This window comes from Schistocerca cancellata, chromosome 1, assembly GCF_023864275.1.
Source record: "Schistocerca cancellata isolate TAMUIC-IGC-003103 chromosome 1, iqSchCanc2.1, whole genome shotgun sequence".
Lineage (NCBI taxonomy): Eukaryota > Metazoa > Arthropoda > Insecta > Orthoptera > Acrididae > Schistocerca > Schistocerca cancellata.
Genome location: NC_064626.1, coordinates 710,516,190 through 710,541,304, shown reverse-complemented (window position 1 = coordinate 710,541,304; position 25,115 = coordinate 710,516,190). Strand labels below are relative to the sequence as shown.

The 25,115-nt window shown below is 39.2% G+C and overlaps 1 protein-coding gene across 1 annotated transcript in view; it reads left to right on the top strand.

Annotated features, from left to right (window-relative positions):
- Positions 1-25,115, top strand: part of LOC126096660 (proton-coupled amino acid transporter-like protein pathetic) — a 177,939-nt gene that overhangs the window by 73,423 nt on the left and 79,401 nt on the right. Inside the window, exons 5-6 of the mRNA XM_049910589.1 lie at positions 5,881-6,156; positions 20,014-20,192. Of these exons, the coding sequence (XP_049766546.1) occupies positions 5,881-6,156; positions 20,014-20,192 (455 nt within the window). The remainder of the gene's footprint in view (positions 1-5,880; positions 6,157-20,013; positions 20,193-25,115) is intronic.

Genomic DNA, 25,115 nt, shown 5'->3' with positions numbered 1-25,115 from the left:
TCTTTAAAATTTTCAAGACAGCTACTTGAGATACTGGTTTCAACATTCTGCCATGTCTGTAGCCCAGAGCAGAATGTTACCCTGTGTATCTCCAACAACAAATCTGATTTTCTGGGCTTCGGTCCAGGTGCGAGGTAAAACATTTCGAAATGCTGTAGTAAAGACCACAGGGTGTCTTCTTTTCCCTTCAGAGGTAAATATCGGAAATTGTTGATGCCTAAGTAATCCCTCATCTGCAAGTAAAGTTGACAAACATGCAGCACTGTCAGTGACAGGTGTGTTTATGTTCGCTTGTGGCATAGTGCATGGCAACTGTGCTTTCTCAACAGGTGCAACTGCTGGCAAGTGTTGTTGCATTGTGAATCCTTCACTATTTTCCTTCAGTGGTCTAGCCCTGTATTGTGGGTAATGAGGGAAGGTATACACCTTCTTTAAAAGCATGGGTTTGTTTTCTGTCAATGTTATTTTGGAATGTCAGTAGTTTTAGCAACACTGCCTCATAATCTTTCCTCTGCTGTCTTTAAACCCGAATCTATTTTAGCTAGAAGTTGGCTTTCTTTCTCTTTTAGAGCTTCTTCTGCAGTATCTACATAAGTTTTTCACACTGACACTAGCTTTTCAGCAAGGGTGCTCTGCTCTTATCCAGCGCCCTAGCTTCAGCTTTTTCAGTTATTTCCTTTACATCTGCACATAACTTATCTCTCTGTTTTTTGTCAAATTCTGATTCTAAACTTAACTGGTCTACTCTTAGACTCAACTTGTGTATTTCTTTAGGTAGGTTTTTACATATGTCTTGGAGCTCACTGACTGCATTTGTCACAGTTTTTACCGGCGCACCCACTTGGGATTGCATCTCCTGAATTTGAGAATATGCTTCACTAAGGTTTTGTAACTCACCTGCAAGTTGTTCTTGTTTATAGCCTATGGATGTTACTTTTTCTGTTAACATATTTATATTGCGGGACATGTTGGTAATTATTTCTTGTTTTAGTTGTTTACCAAGCTCTGTGAACGTCTCAGATAATTTGTCAGACAATTCACTGCTTATAGTTTTGCTCACCTCACTGAACTTTTGACTAATACTACTCTTGAAATTGTTAAATGCCTGATTTTGCTATGTAAACTGTTGTCCTATATTTTCCCGATGTCTTGTGAACTGCTGTGTAAATTGTTGTATTATTAGTTGCATGAGTTGTGTTAAATTGTGTGTCTTGCTAGTATTTACATTTCTTTCATGAACTGTTTCCTGTTCTTGCATTCATGACATCGTGAGCAAATAATCAAAGAATTTTTGCTGATGCGCGATCCAGTTTCACTATTTGAAAAAATGTTTCCCAGTGAGAACTGAGAAATTGTCTCATCGAGAGTCATAAAAGTGACATTGTGATCAGTAATATTACCAGTGTCATCATTTTGTAATAGTGTGACACCAGCGTGGTTGTTTTGGTGGCCATCGGCCTGTTCACGAGTTGCCGCACCTGCCCCCACTCTCGTCCCCCCCCCTCCCGCCCCCTACCCCGCCACCCCTCCTGCCTGCCACCCTTCACAGCACTCGGCCATCAGCTATGGCACTTGTCTTAGAACCCGCACCAAGGATGGCCCATGTATACATTACAAAACTAGGTGACTTAACGCTTCCAAACTTCTGCACGCAGAAGAAATCATTCAGGATTTATTAGCATCAGGCATGCTCCGACCATCCAACAGAAACTGGTCTTCACCTATCCACCTTGTTCCTAAAAAGGACGGCTCCTTACACATGTGCGGGGACTACAGATCCCTTAATGCTTGGACAATTATTGATAACTATCCCATTCCTCATATCCAGGATTTCACACTATTACTATATGACTCGAAGTTCTTCTCTGTCTTAGATTGTTTGAAGGTGTATCACCAAATTCCTATGCACCCGCCAGATATTCTGAAGCCTATTCAAATACTGTTACATGGCTTACAACTTGAAAAATGCTGCACAGACTTGGCAATGGTTCACTGATTCCATTTTGCTACCTCTGCCTTTTGATTTTGCTTATCTGGACAACATTCTGATGTTTACCTCCTCTGCTGAGGAACACCAGGTTCACCTTGATGCAGTCCATTCGGCTCTCATGGCCAATGGGATGGTGATCAACCATGATAAATCTCAACTCTGTTCTACATCATTAACATTCCTATGCCATACCGTCATGGCCGACGGCCTCCGACCAATGGATTCTCGTGTAGAAATCATCCTCACCCTGCCGCTTCCTCTAATATTATGCTCAACTCTGTCGTTTTATTGGTATGGTAAACTTTTATCGACACCATACCCCTCAGCCTGCCTCCATCCAATTGGACATCACCGATGCCCTTTCTGGCAAAAATACCACAGGGAAATGTAAGTTGAACTGGATCAAACCCATGCTCGATGCATTTGATAATCTTTGAACTGCCATTGCGAAAGCCACCACACTTGCCCACCCTGATGCTGAGGCCTGTGTTTCTATTACAACTGATGCAAGTGACTCAGCTGTGGGCACTGTTCTACAACACCACACCACTGACTCCACCCAGCCGCTCTGCTTCTTTTAAAAAAAAAAAACTAACCAGGAGCTAGTGTAAGTGGTCGTCTTTTGACAGCGAGCTTTTTGTGATTTATGAGGCAATCAAACACTTCCAGAGTGACCTCGAGGGGTGACCTTTCACTATCTACTCTGATCACAATCCTCACGTGGACACCAAATGCAACCCGGTGAAGGACCTTCCGCCAAGACGTTTCCACCATATGGACTATATTTGCCAACATTCCTTAGATGCTTGCTAAATCCTCTGTGCAGAGAATGTTGTAGCTGATTATCTATCTTGTATCTCGGTGCTTACCGCACCCTTTAACTTAGATGATCTGGCCCGACTGCAGACCAAAGGCATCGATACAAAGTAATTAGTTTTGGACAATGAGTCTTCACCTGCTGTCCAACCTCTTGTCCTGTCCAGGTCAATGACCCCAGTCATTTGCGATGTTTGAGCTCCCCCCGTCCCTTGGTACCATCCGTTCTTCGGAGGGGGATCTTCAATGCTTCACACAACTTAGCCCACTCCGGAACGTAGGCAATGATGAGACTAGTCACTGAATGCTTCATCTGGCCCAGCATGTGGCATGACTGCCACACTTGGACCCACGCATGTGTCCCATGCCAACATAGTAAAGTCGGCAGACGTGTGCAGCCTCCTTTAGGCAAGTTTGACATACCAAGAGGATGCCTTCGGCATGTCTACATTGACATGCTCAGTCTGCTCCCCCATTCCGAGGGGTACAAATATACATTATCTGTGATTGACTGCATAGCCCGTTGGCGTGAGGCAGTCCTTTTCATTGACATAACAGCAGAAACTATTGCTCGCACTTTCTTATCCACATGGGTGGCGAGGTTTGGTTGCCCTCTTTCGCTCCCTACTGATCAGGAACGACAATTCAAATCCACAATGTTTGCTCGACTGTGCAAGCTGTGCGGTGTAGCAAAATTCCTCACTACGGCCTATCACCCGCAGGTGAATGGCCTGGTTGAACGATGGAACCGAACTCTAAAAGCCCCACTCATGTGCCATGGTGGGTTATGGTCCGAGACCCCGCCCATGAGGAGGACCTGAATGCATTGCTGGCAGAGATCCTATACAGAGAGCCACTCCTCCTGCCAGCAGAATTCATGGAGGATGCACTGTCAGCTGATGCCATTGACCTTTGGTTTGTGGAATTGGTGCATGCATGTGTCGCTTGCCTATGAACCCATCCACCTCGCCCTCATAACATGCCACCGGTGTTCGTTCAGATGGACCTGGCAGCATGTGAATTCATGATGCTGTGCAATGACTCCATGCCAGTGGCATTGCAACCACCTTATTTGGGCCCCTCACCACATATTACGTCGCTGAGTGAATACGTTCATAATTCATCTCAATGGACAACCTCAAACAGTTTCCGTTAACTGCTTAAAACTGGTGTGGTTCCTCTCCGACCTGCATTCTGACGCTTCTGCTTGCCATCTCCGCTGCCCCGCCTGCTGACGCCACTGACGTGTCTTCAAGCGATGTTCTGCCTCCTACTCAGCAGTCCAATGCACATGACCCTGTCAGCGCGGTTTCTGACATGCCCACATTTCACACTGGACGCCACCTTCAACCGCCGCACTGGCACGAAGATTTTGTGTTCGAGTGATAAAGCTTCCCTCTGCTGTGCTGTGGGGGGTGGCAGGGGTAGTGGCTCTGTGGCACCTCTGGCATAAAGTGCCATATCTTTGGACTCGATCATCTTTGATTTATCTTTGTCTATGATCTATCGGCACGCAACTGTTGCACTGCCATATTGTTCTCTCGACTCAGCAGCATGCTGCATCCACAACATGGCATGGTCGACAGTTGCTGGCAGCACATCCAATATAATCAGAACAATGTGGCATCATATGCTATCTTTCAGATCAGGAGTAGTCTGCATACATCCCTGATAGACACAGTCTCTCAGACATTCCCACAACCAGAAGTCACATGGATTTAAGTTGGGCAATCTGCGAGGCCACACACCTTGAAATTGTCCAGAGATGTTGTGGTCATTAGTGAAGTTTCACAAAGAAAATCTTTCACCTGCCAACTGACATGTGGTGTCATCCCATCTTGCATGAAAATAGTGGTGTGGACACAGCTGGAATCACCTCTTGCACAAGGAGTCCATATAACATGCAGACATCACTGCACACCTAAATAGCTTGCAAGATGTCATCTCCTCACAGAAAATTGGACTGCAAATGAAGGAACTTGTGACACCACACCACACCACACCACACAGTCCCTTAAGTTGAGTGCAGTGTCTGTTTCTCTACAACAGCTGGCAGAGTACAATCCCATATGTGACAGTTGTGTGTATACGCGGCAGCATGCACAGTGAGATGTGCCTCATCCATCCAAAAAATATTCCCCAGACATTTGTCATCCATTTCCATGTGTACAAAAAAATAAAGTGCAAAGTCATGGCATTGTAGCTTGTCTTGGGGCTTTATTTTGTGCACATTCTGAATCTTATAGGGATATCAGTGTGAAATGTGCCAGAATGTTTTTGAGATTTTGACCCGAGGAGAGGCAATTTCCATGATGCAACTTGAGCACTGGCTTCAGAATCTGAGGCATATGCTTCATGGTTGATTATAGTTCCAGCAACTTCATCAACAACTGCCGCAGAAATGGGCCACCACTCTCTACCTGCTGCATACCTAATTTATCTCTTTCTTCGAATTTCTTGATCATATTCATTAATCAATTTATTGACATGGAGCCTCTTCACAGCTGTTTCTGTTGGTGATATTCCTGCAATGCAATGCTGCTATTGCAGCCATTCTGATGAAACAACTTTCCAGCAGTGCATGGTCTCTCTTCTCAATAGCTGTTGCATTTCGTGTGGAAAACTTCTACCTTCTTAATCCTTACACCAATAGTCAGGTCACAACACATGTTGCCAAGTGACAAACAGTATAATGACTTCAAAAAGGAAATATTTCACATTCTGACTGCTTACAGAGTCAGATTTTCACTTGGTGGCAAAAAGAGGAACTATTATTTTTTCAGCATACTCTGTGATCATACTGATTAATGAACATACCTACACCATTTCAGTGGCCTGCAACATGTAAAGCCTCCACTGTAACAATCGGAACACTGGCAGTTTAGCTATAACCATCCATTATTATAAAAATGTAATGTGATGGTTTAATATTAAGATGTTCTTACACAGTCTCATATTACAATTATCGATTTGAAACTATGATTTTACTGTAATCTACTTGGTACCAATTGACATCTATACAAAATATCATTGGATTAATGCAGGAGACTGAATTGGCTATCTGTGTTTCATAGGTGGTGGAGCACTACACCAATACATCATCAGATCAGCGCTGGTACATAGCAGGAACACTACCACCACTTATCCTGCTTGGTTGGGTACCCAGCCTAAAGTGGCTTGTGCCAGTATCCATGACTGCTAATGTTTTCATGACTGTTGGCCTGGGCATTACTCTGTACTACCTAGTCCAGGACATACCTCCCATTTCGGACCGGGTGCTATTTGCACCTCCTTATGGATGGCCTCAGTTCTTCAGTATTGTCATCTTTGCTGTTCAAGCTATTGGGGTTGTAAGTATGTATTTTAATGTCTCACTGTTCCATTCCCTCCTCCCCTCACTCTTTTGCTGGCCTCTTTCTCATTAATGTATATTTATGTGCTAGAATTTTTGCCCACAGCTTCACATGTGTATGTGTTCAACACTTATATTGATGGTGTACCAGTCTAGGAACAGTATTTGTGGATCAAAATAAATTTATAACCACCAATTGCTTGACATAACATGGCCTACATTTGAACAGACTAGGGTCAGCAAAATTCACCAAGACGTTTACTGAAATTTGCAAAATTATAAACAATAAGGGAAACTAAATGTGTGTGAGTGGAGTGACAAGCTGCGTAAAGGAATAAAAGGTAAAAATACGTTAAGAAAGTCTTAAAACAATAGGTAACAGTGAAGACACATTTTTGATGCATTTCAATATAAATGGTTTACACATGAAAAATATAAATGGCAGAGAAGCAAAAATTAACTATCTACAAATTTTCTTGATCGGAAGAAGGATACATCAGTTCTTTGCCTAAAGAACATTGGCTAACAAAAGATTGCATCAAAATTCTTGATACATTAGAGAACTGTGTTGTAGCCGGTAGCTTTTGTAGAACTAATAAAATTCAAGGGGGTTCCTGCATACTAATTAAAAATTGTTAAACATATAAAGTAAGAGATGATTTTAATTTTCTAAATTGTGAGGACATATTTGAAAGTTGCTGTATACAATTATTACAAAATATTGTGATACTTTTGATGTACAGAATTCCAAGTAAAGAGGTAACAAAAATATTTCAGTTTAAACTGAGGAGTCTCTTACAGAAACTCACAAAAGATCAAAAGAAAAGCATTACAATAGCTGCTGATTTTTGCACAAATACAATAAACAAATCCAGTGAATCAACAGAATTTATCAATCTGATTCAAGCATTTGGTTTCAATCTAAACTTCACAGAATTCACAAGAGAGAGTAAACAAACTGCTACCTGCATAGATTACATTCTGAGAAATTATTCACTTGGTGATTCAAAATAATTCTGCATTGATTTAGGTATTTGAGATCATTTTGCACCGTTTTTGGAGATACCAAAAATAAACAAACCAGCCATTAGAAAAACCTGCATCAAATGATCTTTCAGTAAGGAAAATATAAACTTGTTCCATTGTGGGTTGAAAGAAGTAAATTGGTCAGTGGATCATTGTACTACAAGTTCTAAAAATTATGACAGATATCTTGAGAGTTTTTTGCATGTTTTTAATGCAGTCTGACATGAAAAAATAACAGTCAAAGCTGGGATAAAAGCGTCAATTACCAGAAAAAGGCAGTTACATAATGAACTGGAAAGTAATACAAGTTTAGATTTTATGAACAATGTGAAAAGACATAAGATTATATTTAGAAAGATGGTAAATGCATCAAAATAAATGACACACAAAATATTCAATCTGAACTATACAAATAAATCATAGGTAGTATGGTCAGCTGTAAAATCAGAACTTGGTGTAATACCCAGCAGTCTACAAATTTCCAAAATTAAGAAAAATGACAAAAACATTTTAAATCCCTCAGAAACATCAAATATTTCAATAAAATTTTCATAAATGTATCAAAAGTGGGTGTTGATGTAAGTGTTTACATAGATCATGTCCAGTCCTTTGCTTTCAATCAGAATAACATGCAAATTCTATCTCAGTTTGAATTACAGCTAAAGATGTAGAAAAAGTAATATTCTTCCTTAAAAATAAAAATTCAACTGGATGGGTTGAAATAGCACCTCTATCTGAAATAATAAATCAGTCATTTGAAGAAGAATGCTTCCTGGATGCTTTAAAGTACGCAGTAGTAAAGCCATTGTTCAAGAAAATCTCAAAGATGTAGGAAACTACCGTACAGTAAGTCTTCTCCCAATATTTTCAAAAATATTCAGAAAAGGTTTTACAATCAAGGCCTAAAATTCATGGCAAATCTAATATCGTCACATCAGATGAGTTCAACTTCTAGAAACGGAAGAGTAAAATATGTGCCATCAACAAATTTGGTCAGAAAATTTGCTCATCTATGGACAAATCCCAGAAAAATAACAAGAATTTTCTATGACCGTATGAAAGCTTTTGATTCTGTAAATCACTCTGTACTGGTACATTGATTAGAAAGATACAGAATAAATGGTAGTGCTTTGAAATGGTTCATTTGTAACATCAGAATGGAAAATTATTTCACATGGTATCTCACAAGGTTTCATCTTAGGCCAAATCTGACATTTATTTTATGTAAATGATTTACCACTAAGAGGCCTGTCTTAAAAGAGTCAGAAAATATTTCGAGTACCTGACAGGGTTGGGACCATAATGCTCTTCAAAGTAGGCCCCTTGTGCTTACACACACTTAGCCCACTGATCCTTCCATTGCTGGAAACATCTCTGGAAGTCTTCTTTTGGAATAGTGTTCAGCTCTGTTGTCATGTTCCATATTATCTCTTCTACACTCTCAAAATGGGATCCTTTTAGTGGAGTCTTCAATTTTGGAAACAACCAGGAGTTGCGAGGAGCCATGTCTGGAGAGTAGGGAAGTTGGCAAATTGCTGTAATTCCATTTTTGGCCAAGAAATTTTGGATAAAGTGGGATGAATGTGTGGGGTCATTGTTGTGATGTAGTTGCCAGTTTTTCGCTGTCCACATGTCTGGTCCTTTGCTCTGATCTATGTCATGGAGTTGCCGGAGAACATCTTGATATTACTCCTTTGTCACTGTTTGCCCTTCCGGTGCATATTCATGATGCACAGTTCCACAGACATCCAAGAGGACAGTAAGCATCACCTTGATTTTGCTTCAGACCTGCTGCACTTTCTTTGGCCTTGGAGACTCGGGATGCTTCCATTGCGACAACTGTCTTTTTGTTTCTGGGTTGTACCCATACACCCATGACTCAACTCCGGTTATCACAGTGTTCAGAAACCCAGGATCAGTGTTGGTGGTGTCCAGAAGGTCCTGTGCAACATCAAAACGGAGGTCTTTTTGTTCTGGTGACAACAACTTTGGCGCGAATTTCACAGCTACTGGGTGCTTGTTCCAATCATCATGCAAAATAGCATGTGCAGAATCTTTATTCACTCCAACCTCTTGGGCAATCTCCCACATGGTCAAATGGCGATCTGCCCTCACCAAATTTTGTACCCTCTCAACAACAGCTGCACTCTGAGCAGTTTGGGACCTGCCAGAATGCTGGTCACTCTCCACTGATGTGCAGCCATTTTTGAGTCAGTTGAACCACTGTTAGTTTGTGTTACACCCATCACATCTTCTTCAAACACCTGCTGAATCTTACAAATTGTTTTGCTTTGAGAATCACCAAGCTTTTGACGAAATTTGATGCAGTATCTTTGCTCAACACATTCAGTCACTTGAGAGAATCAGTAATCTGCTGAACATGTTACGTAGCACCTCACTCAGCAACTGACAGGCAGTGTCTGATGTGCAGGAAGGCAGGGACAAAATTCATGCATGCGCATAAAGGTCTCTTCCTTTACTGTGTACAGTGGTGTCGTGCTGTCGTCTCTATTTTGCATGGGAAAATCAAAGGTTGGATACTTTTCAGACAGACCTGATAAGTACAACATTGCACTCAGTTTTATTTGTTGATGACACACCTCTACTCACTGAAAGTGTCCCTAAAGAGTCATTGACACCCTAAATAGTTTAGAACATTAGTTTCATGTCAGTGGATTAAAACTAAACTTAGAAAAAACCCACCTCACACAGTTTAAAACTAAACACTCAAAATCAAGTGACTTCCAAATCTCCATGTAATTCAGGAACTTTTGGAAGCAGAATCTGTTAAATTCCTGGGAATAGTTTTAGAAGAAAATTTATCTTGGCATTCACATATTAAATTCAAATGGCTCTAAGCACTATGGGACTTAACATCTGAGGTCATCAGTCCCCTAGACTTGAAGTACTTAAACCTAACTAACCTAAGGACATCACACACATCCATGCCCGAGGCAGGATTCGAACCTGCGACCATAGCAGTAGCGTTGTTCCATACTGAAGCACCTACAACCGCTCAGCCACAGCGGCCACACATATTAGCTACTTGACAAACAAACTAAACAATCTACCACTTGCAATGACAATATTGTCCTACGCAAGTGACACTGACACTAGTCAAGTCATTTGCCACAGCTATTTTGAAGCCACTCTGATATGGAATATAGCAAGTAGTGTAAATAGAATATTATTATTTCAAAAAGCTGTTATTAGAAATATATGTAATACTAAGCAAGCCTTTATTCATGGATTTAAAAAATTTAACTATTCCATGTATTTACATTTATGAATTGTTTGCTTTTATCCATGCCAATCCAGAATAATTTAAGAAAACAATTTTCAACATATGTATGACCCAAGAAAGAAAGATAATTTCCTGTTGCCATCTCATACACTAAAACTCTACTCCCACACTCCACATTACATGGCTGTGAAAATTTACAATATATTAAAAATGAAGAACTTTCCCAGTATGGAACTAGGTCTACTTAAGATAAGGCTAATCACCATCATAGTGCAAAAATGTTGTTATTCACTTACTGAATTTTTAAATGATGATGAAAATTTCTTTGTATAGTAATGAAACAAATTTGTAATAATTTTTGTAAATTGAGATGGTTTTTGTTCTTTGTTTGACACATTGTATGTATCTTTGATGCATCATCTGTATTGACGAATCTGCTTTACTTTAAATCAATGATTTATGTATGTCTGTCATGAGACAATAAAATTTTGATTCAAATTCAGATTCAGATTCTGACACCTTCTTCTCCCCCCTCTGTGTCTATCTCTTTTTCCACTGTCTGTTTATTTCCTCCTCCCCACTGTCACTATCTCTTCATCTCCTCCTTTTCCTCTCTTTGTCCATTTCCAACACTCCTCTCTCTGACCATATCTTCCTCTCCCCTCCCTTTGACCATATCCTTCTTCACCTCTCTCTTTCCATCTCCATCTGCCCCTCTCCCTTTCCAGATGACTACTACCCCTCTACACCTTCCACTTACCTCATGCATCTCGCCCTGCTCCCCTCTCACTGTCCATTTGATCCTCCCACTCACTCTAGCTGTCCACTCCTCTATCCATCTCACCCTGCCCCAGCCATGCACATCAGCATGTGTAGCCCCTGCAATACGGTTCAATAAAGCAAGTTTATACTGCTCCCACAACATGCCTGTCATGCAGAGTAGACCACACATCAGGGGAATGAAACTCATTTATTTGCCACTGACATACAAACCACCATGCAAAACAAGTTGATAAAGCAGGCCAATAGTACATCACAACATACCAGTCGTTCAGGCCGCCTACATGTTGGTGCTTGGAAAACCATTTTGTGTCCCTGAGATGTAGGCTGGCCTGCAATGCAGGTTGCTTTGGCCAATAGTACATCACAACATACCAGTCGTTCAGGCCGCCTACATGTTGGTGCTTGGAAAACCATTTTGTGTCCCTGAGATGTAGGCTGGCCTGCAATGCAGGTTGCTTTGGCAACCCTGGATGTTCCAACACAGCATGCCTGTCGTGCACAACAGCCTGTTCACCAGGGACCGGAAAACATGTTTTGCCCATATATACACTCATGTTGCAGCTAGGAGGTTATAAACCCCACAGTGCTCATATGTATGAAACAGATAATGCATATATATATATATATATATATATATATATATATATATATATATATATATATATATATATATATATATATATTGCCACTATTTCACTTTGTATTCACCTTCTCCTTTTTACCGTAATCTACTATACAATTTTTTCCCGCCTATATATACTCAATAATATGTAACCCACTTCCAAACCATAACCAAAAAAAATTTTTTTTCCGCTTTCAACACTACCGCCGCTATAAAATCCACCGTTTCTAGTCCACAAACAGTTCCTTTCACCTATTAAACAACCATTTCGTCTAGTTCTGATAACTTTCGCTTTATTTCCATTTCCGTTTTTCGCACATCACTGATAATATTTAGCCACTTCCCACGGGTTTTAACGTCGTTATTTCTTCGCCAGACAATTGTCAGCCACATTTTCATAATCTGCCACCACAAAACCACTCCTTTTAATACATTTACACGCAGTTTTTTCGAAATTTTCCCGAATTTCTCCATCCTTTAACGTGTTTTGGTGGCAACACAACTACCTAACGTTTGTACCCATCATTGTTCCCCAACCTAAGTTCAGCACAGGATCAACATAGCTCATCTCAAACCAACACTTTTTCGCCTTTTTTCACAACAGATCTCCAGTTACTTTCTCCAGTTATTTTCATTTTCATTTCAACCTCATGTTACACTTTCCACCTTCTAATATCATGTCACCCTCACAACACCCCCACAACGACCCCATTAAGTTTTATTTACATTCCCTCCGCAAACATGCCTTCACCCTAGCCAGATTACGCTCGCATATTTTATTTTCTCAGGCTTGTCTGACATTTGGCATTACCCCCAAAGGCCTCACACTTAAAGTTCCCATCTCTGGCTGCAACCCTTCTTTCCATCAGTCCCTATACCAGTTCCAAACTGAACAATCCATTGCCCTCACCCACCTAATCCTTCACCTACACATCAACTCAGCCAATGAATACACCCGTCAACTCCTATCCTTAATAAAAGTCCTCAGTCTTTCCTCTCCCACATCCACACCGGCTGTTCAGAGCATCCTCCTACAGGCCAACCGCAAATTAGAACAGCATGCCACCCTCCACCTCAAAAAACTATCCAATCTCCTGGTTTCCCACCTCCGGAAAGGCAACTCACTCACCCTTCACAACCTTACCAGCAAACCTCAACCTCCTCTCATTGCACACAGACCCAGTCTCTCCCATCTACTCAATCTCCCACTTCCAGCTCCACTCCCCCCAAAACCTCAAAATTCCAATCAACACAACCTGGAACTACAACACCCTAATTCAGTATTTAACCTTTCCTCCAAACCTCTCTCCCAATCCGAAACCTCTGTCCTATCCAAAGGCCTCACCTTCAGCCCCACTCCCAGATTCACGTGATTTACCAACAGACCTGCCTACACTGTGAAGCTTTCTATGTGGGAATGACCAGCAACAAACTGTCCATTCGCATGAATGGACACAGGCAGACAGTGTTTGTTGGTAATGAGGCTCACCCTGTGGCTAAACATGCCTTGGTGCACGGCCAGCACATCTTGGCACAGTGTTACACCATCCGGGTTATCTGGATACTTCCCACTAACACCAACCTGTCAGAACTCTGGAGATGGGAACTTGCCCTTCAGTATATCCTCTCTTCTCATTATCCGCCAGACCTCAATCTCCGCTAATTTCTAATTTCAATTTGCCGCCGCTCATACCTCACCTGTCTTTCAACAACATCTTTGCCTCTGTACTTCTGCATCGACTAACATCTCTGCTCAAACTCTTTGCCTTTACAAATGTCTGCTTGTGTCTGTGTATGTGCGGATGGATATGTGTGTGTGTGTGTGTGTGTGTGTGTGTGTGTGTGTGTGTGTGTGTGTGTGTGTGTACCTGTCCTTTTTTCCCCCTAAGGTAAGTCTTTCCGCTCCCGGGATTGGAATGACTCCTTACCCTCTCCCTTAAAACCCACATCCTTTCGTCTTTCCCTCTCCTTCCCTCTTTCCTGATGAAGCAACCGTTGGTTGTGTGTGTATGTTTGTGTTTGTTTGTGTGTCTATCGACCTGCCAGCGCTTTCGTTTGGTAAGTCACATCATCTTTGTTTTATATATATAATAGAGGGAAACATTCCACGTGAGAAAAAATAAATCTAAAATCCTGTTGAAAGATGAAGTCAGCGCTGTCGGTCTCCAGTTGTGGCACGAGCCAATTTTCCAGCATGTCCAGATACACGTGTCCTGTAACGTTTTTTTTGCAGAAGAAAAAGGGGCCGTGAACTTTAAACTGTGAGATTGCACAAAACACGTTAAGTTTTGTTGAATCGCGAATTTGCTGCACGAATGCGTGAGGATTCTCTACCACCCAGATTCGCACATTGTGTCTGTTCACTTCACCATTAATAAAAAATGTTGCTTCATCACTGAAAACAAGTTTCGCACTGAACGCATCCTCTTCCATGACCTGTTGCAACTGCGCCATAATACAAAGCATTTGACTTTGTCATCGGATGTCAGGGCTTGTAGCAATTGTAAACGGTAAGGCTTCTGCTTTAGCCTTTTCCGTATGATTTTCCAAACCGTCAGCTGTGGTACGTTTAGCTCCCTGCTTGCTTTATTCGTCGACTTCCGCGGGCTACGCGTGAAACTTGCCCGCATGCATTCAACCGTTTCTTCGCTCACTGCAGGCCGATCCATTGATTTCCCCTTACAGAGGCATCCAGAAGCTTTAAACTGCACATACCATCGCCGAATGGAGTTAGCAGTTGGTGGATCTTTGTTGAACTTTGTCCTGAACTGTCATTGCACTGTTATGACTGACTGATGTGGGTGCATTTCAAGCACGACATATGCTTTCTCGGCTCCTGTCGCCATTTTGTCTCACTACGCTCTCGAGCACTCTGGGGGCAGAAACCTGAAGTGCGGCTTCAGCCGAACAAAACTTTATGAGTTTTTCTACGTATCTGTAGTGTGTTGTGACCATATGTCAATGAATGGAGATACAGTGAATTTATGAAATCGCTTCAATCATTTGTAATAGCCCTATATATATATATATATATATATATATATATATATATATATATATATATATATATATATAGAATGAAACATTCCACATGGGAAAAATATATTAAAAACAAAGATTCTATGACTTACCAAACGGGAAAGCGCTGGTAGATAGGCACAATAAAAAATTGGAATGACTCCTTACCCTCTCCCTTAAAACCCACATCGTTTCATCTTTCCCTCTCCTTCCCTCTTTCCTGACGAAGCAACCGTGGGTTGCGAAGGCTTGAAATTTGTGTGTGTGTTTTTATGTGTTTTTTTTTATCGTGCCTATCTACCACCAGCGCTTTCCCGTTTGGTAAGTCATGGAATCTTTTTTTTAATATATATATATATATATATATATATATATATATATATATATATATATATATATATATATATATATATATATATATGGTTATAATAGAAGGAAACATTCCATGAAGGAAAAATATACCTAAAAACAAAGATGATGTGACTTACCAAATGAAAGTGCTGGCAGGTCGACAGACACACAAACGAACACAAACATACACACAAAACTCATATATATATATATATATATATATATATACCTAAAAACAAAGATGATGTGACTTACCAAATGAAAGTGCTGGCAGGTTGACAGACACACAAACGAACACAACATACACACAAAATTCAAGCTTTCGCAACAAACTGTTGCCTCATCAGGAAAGAGGGAAGGAGAGGGAAAGACGAAAGGATGTGGGTTTTAAGGGAGAGGGTAAGGAGTCATTCCAGTCCCGGGAGCGGAAAGACTTACCTTAGGGGGAAAAAAGGACGGGTATACACTCGCACACACACACATATCTATCCACACATACACAGACACAAGCAGACATATATATATATATAAACAAATGTGATCAAACATACACACAAAATTCAAGCTTTCGCAACAAACAGTTGCTTTGTCAGGAAAGAGGGAAGGAGAGGGAAAGATGAAAGGACGTGGGTTTTAAGGGAGAGGGTAAGGAGTCATTCCAATCCTCGGGAACGGAACGACTTACCTTAGGGGGAAAAAAGGACAGGTATACACTCGCACACACACACATATCCATCCACACATACACAGACACAAGCAGACATATATATATATAAACAAAGGTGATGTGACTTACCAAAAGAAAGCACTGCCAGGTCGATAGACACACAAACAAACACAAACATACACACAAAAATTTCTAGCTTTTGCAACCAACGGCTGCTTCGTCAGGAAAGAGGGAAGGAGAGGGAAAGACGAAAGGATGTGGGTTTTAAGGGAGAGGGTAAGGAGTCATTCCAATCCCGGGAGTGGAAAGACTTACCTTAGGGGACTGACTTCCAGCCTTGCCTCTCAATCCTTCTTAAAAACAGCAGGACCCACCTCCTCTTCCTCAAAGTCACCCTCTCCAAACCTTCCAGGAATTTCTTACTTCCAGCCTTGTCTCTCAATCCTTCTTAAAAAACAGCCCCACTCCCAGATTCAACCAAACAGCCCTCGTCAAAGATTTACTGTCCTACACTCGTACTCTCTGCTGGAAATATCATTTTGCCACGAAGAAAAATGATCCTAATCCTACTCCTAATGATCCAACTTCCCATGACACTATCCAAATTGAACTCTGCCTGGAACAGTTCCGTCTTCCGTCACAGCGGGACCCACCTCCTCTTCCTCAAAATCACCCTCTCCAAACCTTCCAGGAATTTCTGACTTCCAGCCTTGCCTCTCAATCCTTCTTAAAAAAAAAACCCTAAGGTAAGTCCTTCCGCTCCCGGGATTGGAATGACTCCTTACCCTCTCCCTTAAAACCCACATCCTTTCGTCTTTCCCTCTCCTTCTCTCTTTCCTGACAAAGAAGCCATTGGTTGCGAAAGCTAGAATTTTGTGTGTATGTTTGTGTTTGTTTGTGTGTCTATTGACCTGCCAGCACTTTCTTTTGGTAAGTCACATCACCTTTGTTTTAAGATATATTTTCCCACATGGAATGTTTCCCTCTCTCTCTCTCTCTCTCTCTCTCTCTCTATATATATATATATATATAGGGTGTTTCAAAAATGACCATACACACACACACACACACACACACACACACACACATATATATATATATATATATATATATATATATATATATATATATATATATATATATATAGTTATAATAGAAGGAAACATTCCACAAAGGAAAAACATACCTAAAAACAAAGATGATGTGACTTACCAAATGAAAGCGCCGGCAGGTCGACAGACACACAAACGAACACAAACATACACACAAAATTCAAGCTTTCGCAACAAACTGTTGCCTCATCAGGAAAGAGGGAAGGAGAGGGAAAGACGAAAGGAGGTGGGTTTTAAGGGAGAGGGTAAGGAGTCATTCCAGTCCCGGGAGCGGAAAGACTTACCTCCCTCTAAGGCATTTCTATCGCTGCTCGTTTAGTTTGTATTGCCGTTTCAAATATACCGGTCATTTTTGAAACACCCTGTATATAATAGAGGGAAATATTCCACGTGGGAAAAATATATCTAAAAACAAAGATGATGAGACTTAAAAAACAAAAGTGCTGGCAGGTCGATAGACACACAAACAAACACAAACATACACACAAAATTCAAGCTTTTGCTTTGTCAGGAAAGAGGGAAGGAGAGGGAAAGACGAAAGGATGTGGGTTTTAAGGGTAAGGAGTCATTCCAATCCCGGGAGCGGAAAGACTTACCTTAGGGGGAAAAAAGGACAGGTATACACTCGCACACACACACACACACACACACACACATATCCATCCGCACATACACAGACACAACCATACAGACAGTTGTATGGTTTGCAATAAAGATTTCCTGACGAAGCAAAAGTTTGAATTTTGTGTGTATGTTTGTGTTTGTTTGTAAGTCTGTACAGAGGTAAGCCAATTGATGAAATTGTTGCAATTATTCAAGAGATTTGGGAAAATGAAGTATTTCCATAGGGATGGACTTCTGCTGTAATTCATCCACTACACAAGAAAAGGGACAGAACACATCTGAAGAACTATCATAGCGTTTCTCTCACTAACAACTAATGAGATCCTCTCTATAGAATAGGGCAGAATGACAAATTGATCCAGAACAGAGGAGAGTGTTTCAGGAAGGGACGATCATGTTCTGAGCAGATTATGAATTTCATTTCTATCCTGTCATATCTGAAACTTAAGAACTGGGAATTTGTGATGATCTTCATGAAATTTAGGAAGGTGTGTGATTCAACTGATGTTATTTCAAATATTTAGTGAGTTTGCATTAGATGACAAGAGAAATCTTTATCAAGCAAACCTTATCCAATACCACCTACGAAGTGAAGTTCAGAGAAGAGATGTCTGATACCTTTGAAATTAGGACAGGAGTGAGACAACTGTATTTTAGAAAAGACTGTCTGAGAGTGACAGAAAGAAATTAACAATTCAGGGGTAGAGAATGGTACGATGCTAAACTACAAGAATATGAACATTACAATTAACTGTCTAGCCTTTGCAGATGATCTAGACTCTGTATATGCAGCATCAAAGCCATGTTACCAACTGCAGACACGGGCAGTGAAGGCTGGGCTTCAGTGGAGAAAGGTGTTGTAAGGCTTTTGTAAAAACTTTTTAAAATTTTAACACATTGCATAAGGAACACTTTCTGCATTCCTAATAATGTTTACTAATTTCAATTAATTGCTGAAAATATCTTTCCAATTTTTATTGTGATTTTCATTTCAGTGTTACACATGGACGTAAAAGAGACTTTGGATTTAGGAGCACTTTTGTTAATAATCCTTTTCATATAAAGAATCTTGTTGACATCTTCTTAGCAATATTGGAGACAGTTGTATGGTTTGCAATAAAGATTTTATAAAAATGTTCAAAAATATAATAAATGCAGTTTTGAAGAACTGACAGACTAAGTCTAATGCATCTGCATTTATTTTATTATTATTATAGTATACTATTTTATTATTTTTATACTGTACTATCCTGTTTTGTTTTTTTTTTCCTTCCATACTTTATTTTGATTAATTCATCATATAATTTAGAGGAAAAACTATTTCTTGTGATTTAGGAATATATATGAAAAGGAGTCTGATTTCTAGCCCATTGGGCTGATTACTAAATTCCTTCCTATTATTCTTTTCATGATTTCTTCCCATACCTCCTGAGCCATACATTAATTATGGATTTCTTTAATAATGTTCATCTTTGATTATTTTAAAAAATTGATCAGTATTTGTCATCATTAACATTTGACCACCATGGTAAGAAAAAACAGTTTTCATTTCTTTTACACTGAAACCACTCAACAAAGTTTGATCTAAAAATAAGTTGCCATTTAATGGAGCACTATATGCTTGAACTCTTCTTGAGAACTTTACTGATAAGGAAATAAACAAATGCTGAATGTCAACAAAATTAGATATTCTTCAGTCAGTACTATCACCATAAAGTAAACGTGAAACTCTCCAACCCCACCCCTCCCCCACCCTCTACCCATCCACTGCACTACTCACCACTTTCTTTTTACTAGTTCTGAAATAATATGATATACCTGTCAAGGTTTGGATGGCATTTAGAAACACTTGGGTGGTTTGCTTTCTTGCATTCACAGAGCTGGATATGCCACTAAGTGGCATCACACTCTGATGACACTATTTCCATAATTATGATGTGAAAATCACCAAAATTAATACTATTCAATTATTTTTCCTGTAAGACATGTATGATATGTCTGTTGAAGTAGAGTGTAGGGTCAAGTAATAAAGTGAGAATTCTGTAACTTTTTTGTACTATGGTCTGATATAAAAGATGGTAGTTTGGTACCAACTGCGATTTTTAGCATGCTGATTTTGGATTAATTACTTATCTAATCTTGTCTGAGTATGTAATACTACATATTTCTTTTTTACAATTACTTGACATGTTACTGGGTTTGTACTTTACAAAGTTTCTGAACATTTTTGTCTGAAATAATGATAATAGAAATCACTGGCACATTGAGAAGGCCAAAAAATATGAACAGATGATAAACATTTTGGAAGATTAAAAACTAATATAAAGCCATATAAACAAAAAAAAGGAAAACTCTGGAATGTGACTGTGCCAGATGACTAAGAGCCAATGTAACTTGTTTCTACACAGGTAATGCCTCTTGAGAACGGTATGAAGACCCCTAGGGATTTTATTGGGTTTTGTGGTGTTCTCACTCAGGCGATGACTTTACTTTGTGTGATTTATACAACAATTGGATTTCTTGGATACCTCAAATATGGTGATTCTACTCAGGGCAGCATCACACTCAACTTGCCAGTACAGGAAGTGTAAGTAATAAATTAAATTCCTACACATGGCTACATTATATTGGATTAAATATACCATTCATTTCAGAGACTTGTAATGAACAGATCAGTGTTGATTTAGGACTTCTTGGGACAACACATGTTTTATGCAAGAATTAACATGCTTAGATTTAATGAACACTAGTGGAGAAACCTGTCATTGCTCATGTATTTAATTATAGCTGTGTGTCCATGCCCATACCAGACAGCATTTGGACTTCCGCTTATTGTTCATGACATCATATCTCTTGAACTACGACACAATATTTAGGCACATTCAGCAGGTAATGTGGATGCTGTATGACAAATTGTGTTGCAAATGGAGTTGTGGCAACTAAGTATAAATTGAGGTGTCATGCATGATGTGGCAGTTTTTCACACATCTCCCTGTTTACAATGTCATATCTCCTGAACTGTGTGTCATACAGTGATTATTACAGGGGTACATGCAGTGCCATATGTGGATACTGTCTGCAAAATTTATTGTGAATACAGTTAGTAGCAAAGAAGTAATAAATTAAAAAACATTGTGCATGATGTAGCAGTTTTTCACACATTTCATTCTATATGATGTCATATCTCCTGATCTATGTGTTGTACAATGATTGTATTTAGTGGTATATGTGAATACTATCAGTGAAATATGTCACAAATACAGTTAGGAGTAAAGAAGTAATTGTCATAATTTCATGCCTTATGCAGTATATTTACTGCATGAACAGCAGGAAAGTAGTAAGCGGTAAATATTTTTCCTTTCATCATTTTCCAGTAGTTTCCAGAATAAAAAACTTTTCTAAAGGTCTGAAATTACATGTAAAGTTTCTTGTAAGTTGCTAAGTGCTCTCATTTTCAAATATTGGATAAATAAAGTCTGGTAATTTATGCATCACAGGCTATGCTTTTCATTTCATGTTCATGTTTATATCTTAGTTATCACAAATGTGGATGCTATATAATTAATGAATGAATGGAAAATCCATGATGGAAAATAATATGAATTATGACAGATTGTTACTCAGCATGTAGGGGAGGTTTTGAGAAGTAAATAGGTACATTTGAAAGTGGCTTATCCAACAATCTATTTTTAAATGTGCCTGTTCACTTTTCAACACCACCTGTCTGTGGTGAGCAGCAACCTATCATAATTCATATTGTAAACATAGATATGCCATACATACATACTAAAGTATCTAGAATAATTCTTATGGTATCTTATGTAAAGAACATAAACTAAAAGAATCTATATAGTTCTATCAATTATATGATTGAATTAAGATGTATAGATTTCAATTAGCTTAACTAAAAAAATCACAATAGTAGGAGTAGTAGACTACCAGTTAATCTCTAATTAAAAATGTTTGTTGCTGTATAATGGACACCTTCCTTGATCAAACCAGATTCCATTAAGTCTTTATGTAAAACAACATTGTTAAAAGGGAGAGCATCACTCATGTGAAACTGAGCTTGCCCTTTCCTGACATGATATCATGTGAATTGTGGATATGGGGCAACACACAGAGTCCATATTCTTCAATTTCTTAGAAGCATTTGATACCGTGCCACATTGCAGACTGTTAATGAGGGTCGAGCATATAGAATAGGTTCCCAGATGTGTGAGTGGCTTAAAGAGTTCGTAAGTAACAGAACCCAGAATGTTCTCTTCAACAGTGAATGTTCATCAGAGACAAGGGTATCAGGAGGGCTGCAATTAAGTGTGGTGGGACCACTGTTATTTTTGAATTTTTGATACACATAAACTGTCGGGGGATGGGGGGACAGGGTGAGCAGCAGTATATGGATTTTTGCTGATGATGCTGTTGTGTACAGGAAGGAGTTATCACTGACTGACTGCAGGATGATACAAGATGACTTAGACATTTTTTCTAGTTGGTCTGATGAATGGCAGCTAGCTCTAAATGTAGAAAAATCAAATTTAATGGAGATGAGTAGGAAAAACACACTCACAATGTTCAGATACAGCATTGTTTGACAGAGTCTCATTCATTAAATACCTAGGCATAACACTGCAAAGTGATATGAAATGAAATGACCGTGTAAAGACTGTAATAGGGAAGATGAATGGCCAACTCCGGGTAATTTGGAGAATTTTATGAAAGTGTTGTTCATATGTAAAGAAGACTGCATACAGGACACTAGTACAATCCATTCTGGAATACTGCTCAAGTGTCTGGGATCCACAACATGCTGAATTGAAGGAAGATATTGGAGCAATTCAGAGGCGGACTGCTAGATTTGTTACCAGTAGTTTCGAACAACATGCAAGTATTATTGAGATGATTCAGGAACTCAGATGGGAATCCCTGGAGGGAAGGCAATGTTTATTTTGAGGAATTTCATTGAGAAAATTTAGAGAACTGTCATTTGAAGCTGCTTGCAGAATGATACGTACATTTTGTGCAAGGCCCACAAAGATAAGAAAGGAGAAATTAGAGCTCACTTGGAGCTACATAGGCAGTCATTTTTCCCTTGATCTGCTTGTGAATGGAACAGAAAAGATAATGACTAGTAGTGGTACAGGGCACCCTCCACCATGGACAGTACAGTGGCTTGTGGAGTGTGTATGTAGCTGTAGATATAGATGCAGATGAATTTGGATGAAATTCTTCAGAATGACAATAGAGAACAATCTGAAACGGAACAAGCGTACAGATTCTTTAGGTTGCAAGCTATGTAAAATCATATTTGCCATAAACATAATTAACAAACATCATAAAGATATGTAGTAGGGCTACCAACTATCTGTCACATTTTGTACTTAAACGACCTTGAAAAGTGAAAAGTGATGACTTCATATGCATATGTTGTCTATGTTAGAATTGACAGATGACACATTAGCAGAAGCCTGATACACAGTTACGTAAGCAAAAAACAAGCACAATCATGCGCACACACACACACACACACACACACACACACACACACACACACACACACACACACAGAGAGAGAGAGAGAGAGAGAGAGAGAGAGAGAGAGAGAGAGAGAGAGGTATGTATATGTGAGTGACTCAGAAAGAGTTTATTGCTACGGCAGAATTTGAGGTGCCTCTTTTGTATGTTTTATTTGGGAAATACTGTAAGTTTCACTCTTTACATGTTTCGATAAAAAATGTAATATTTTCAAACATGGCACAAACATTCAGACTGTTTTGATACTTTTTCGTAATATTTTCAAATATGGCACAAACATTTATACTGTTTTGATACTTTTCAGCATGGTGGGTACATACTTATAGGCTGTTTCTATTTAACAGCCATAAAAATTCTGTGATATGATTGACTGTTTCATTTTAATACATGCTAAAATAATGTCTGTGATTGTGTGAGAGAGTGTCTGTGTATACACACTTTCCCAATCACATCACAGTATTTTACTGGCCATTAAAATGAAACAACCAGTCAGTATGTAGCTACCATAATCAAAGATATTCAAACAGTCCGAATTTTTATTCCATGTTTGAAAATATTAGATAATTATCAAAATATGTAAAGGGTGCAACATAAAATATTTCTAACATAAAGAATATGAAAGCACCTAAAATTCTGCCTTAACAGTGAGTTGCTCTCTTCCTTTTTTATGTCACTCACAAATATTTATGTCAAATACTGTACTGCATCATTATTAACACGAACAAAAATTATGTTCTCATATAACTTACAGTATTTTCAATCACAAAAATAAGTGAACACCTAGTGTGATACATAAAACATGACTTTGGATTCTCAAATTAAATGTCATAATGCCATTTCCATGTGTAATTTGCTACAAAATACATGTGGCTGAAAGTAATATGCTATGCAGGCAATTGAAATTTCATTTTTAGGCGTAATCAGATTATGTGCCAAACCTGTTGACATAAATACTATGCTAATCAGGCAAGCTCCTAAACAAATAGGCAGTCTGAATTACAGTCAGTTACTGGAAAAGTACAGTTATTGTGCAACTTATAATTGATGCATAAAATATGACTGCAAACTCTCAAATGCTGTTTCCACGTCTGAATTGTTATATAACAATACCAAACACATGTGGCTATAAAGTAGCCTGCTGAGCAGGTAGTCAACACTCCTTATAGGTAATGAATGCTGTGCTTTTGGGTACCTAGTTTTACATACCTGTAAAAGTCACCCAACTACCTACTACTGTCTCATTTCCAAGATCAACACCAAGAAGATATTCTAGTTCATTAGAATATGGAACAATCATTGACAATTGCAACACTATTCTGTCATATTGAAAATTCTCAACATGACTTCCTCCAAAGTGCTAAATATCTCTCAGCTATTGCAGGAGAAGACAAGGCCAACTGATGAACACTTTGGTTTTTGTTTATTAGTGGTAAATGTGGACAACCTTGTTACTGATATTGGTAACATCAGTTACACCAAAATTGGCATGCCACTTAGCAAGAAAAATTTAAATGTGCTTATATCCATGAGCGAACTCTTTGTGGTAACATTATGGAGATTAAAATCTGTAATCAAGTGGACTGCCAAGAACAATTAGAGAAAGGCCAGTCTGTAATGTTAAAGGCAAAAATAAGCAGTGCATTTAATAATTATCTATTTGGTAAATTCTCCTAGTTCACCTTTGTGAGACAGCACCAAGACAAAACTACCATTTTTCCTACACAGGAGTGGGAGTATGACAGCAAGTCACATATTGGAAAAAATCAGCAGAGAGGCACTGCAAACCATTACAAGGAAATATAAAAAGCCCATATCTATACTGTATAAAACACAAATTGTTGATGTTAAAAATAGCTGTACTATTGGATGAACTGCCTGGGTTAATGCAGCACTCTGAGTAGATGACAGTTACCATACGGAACTGAATATAGTACAAGATTTGGCTAAGATTTTTAACAAGCTGGTCATATGTGGC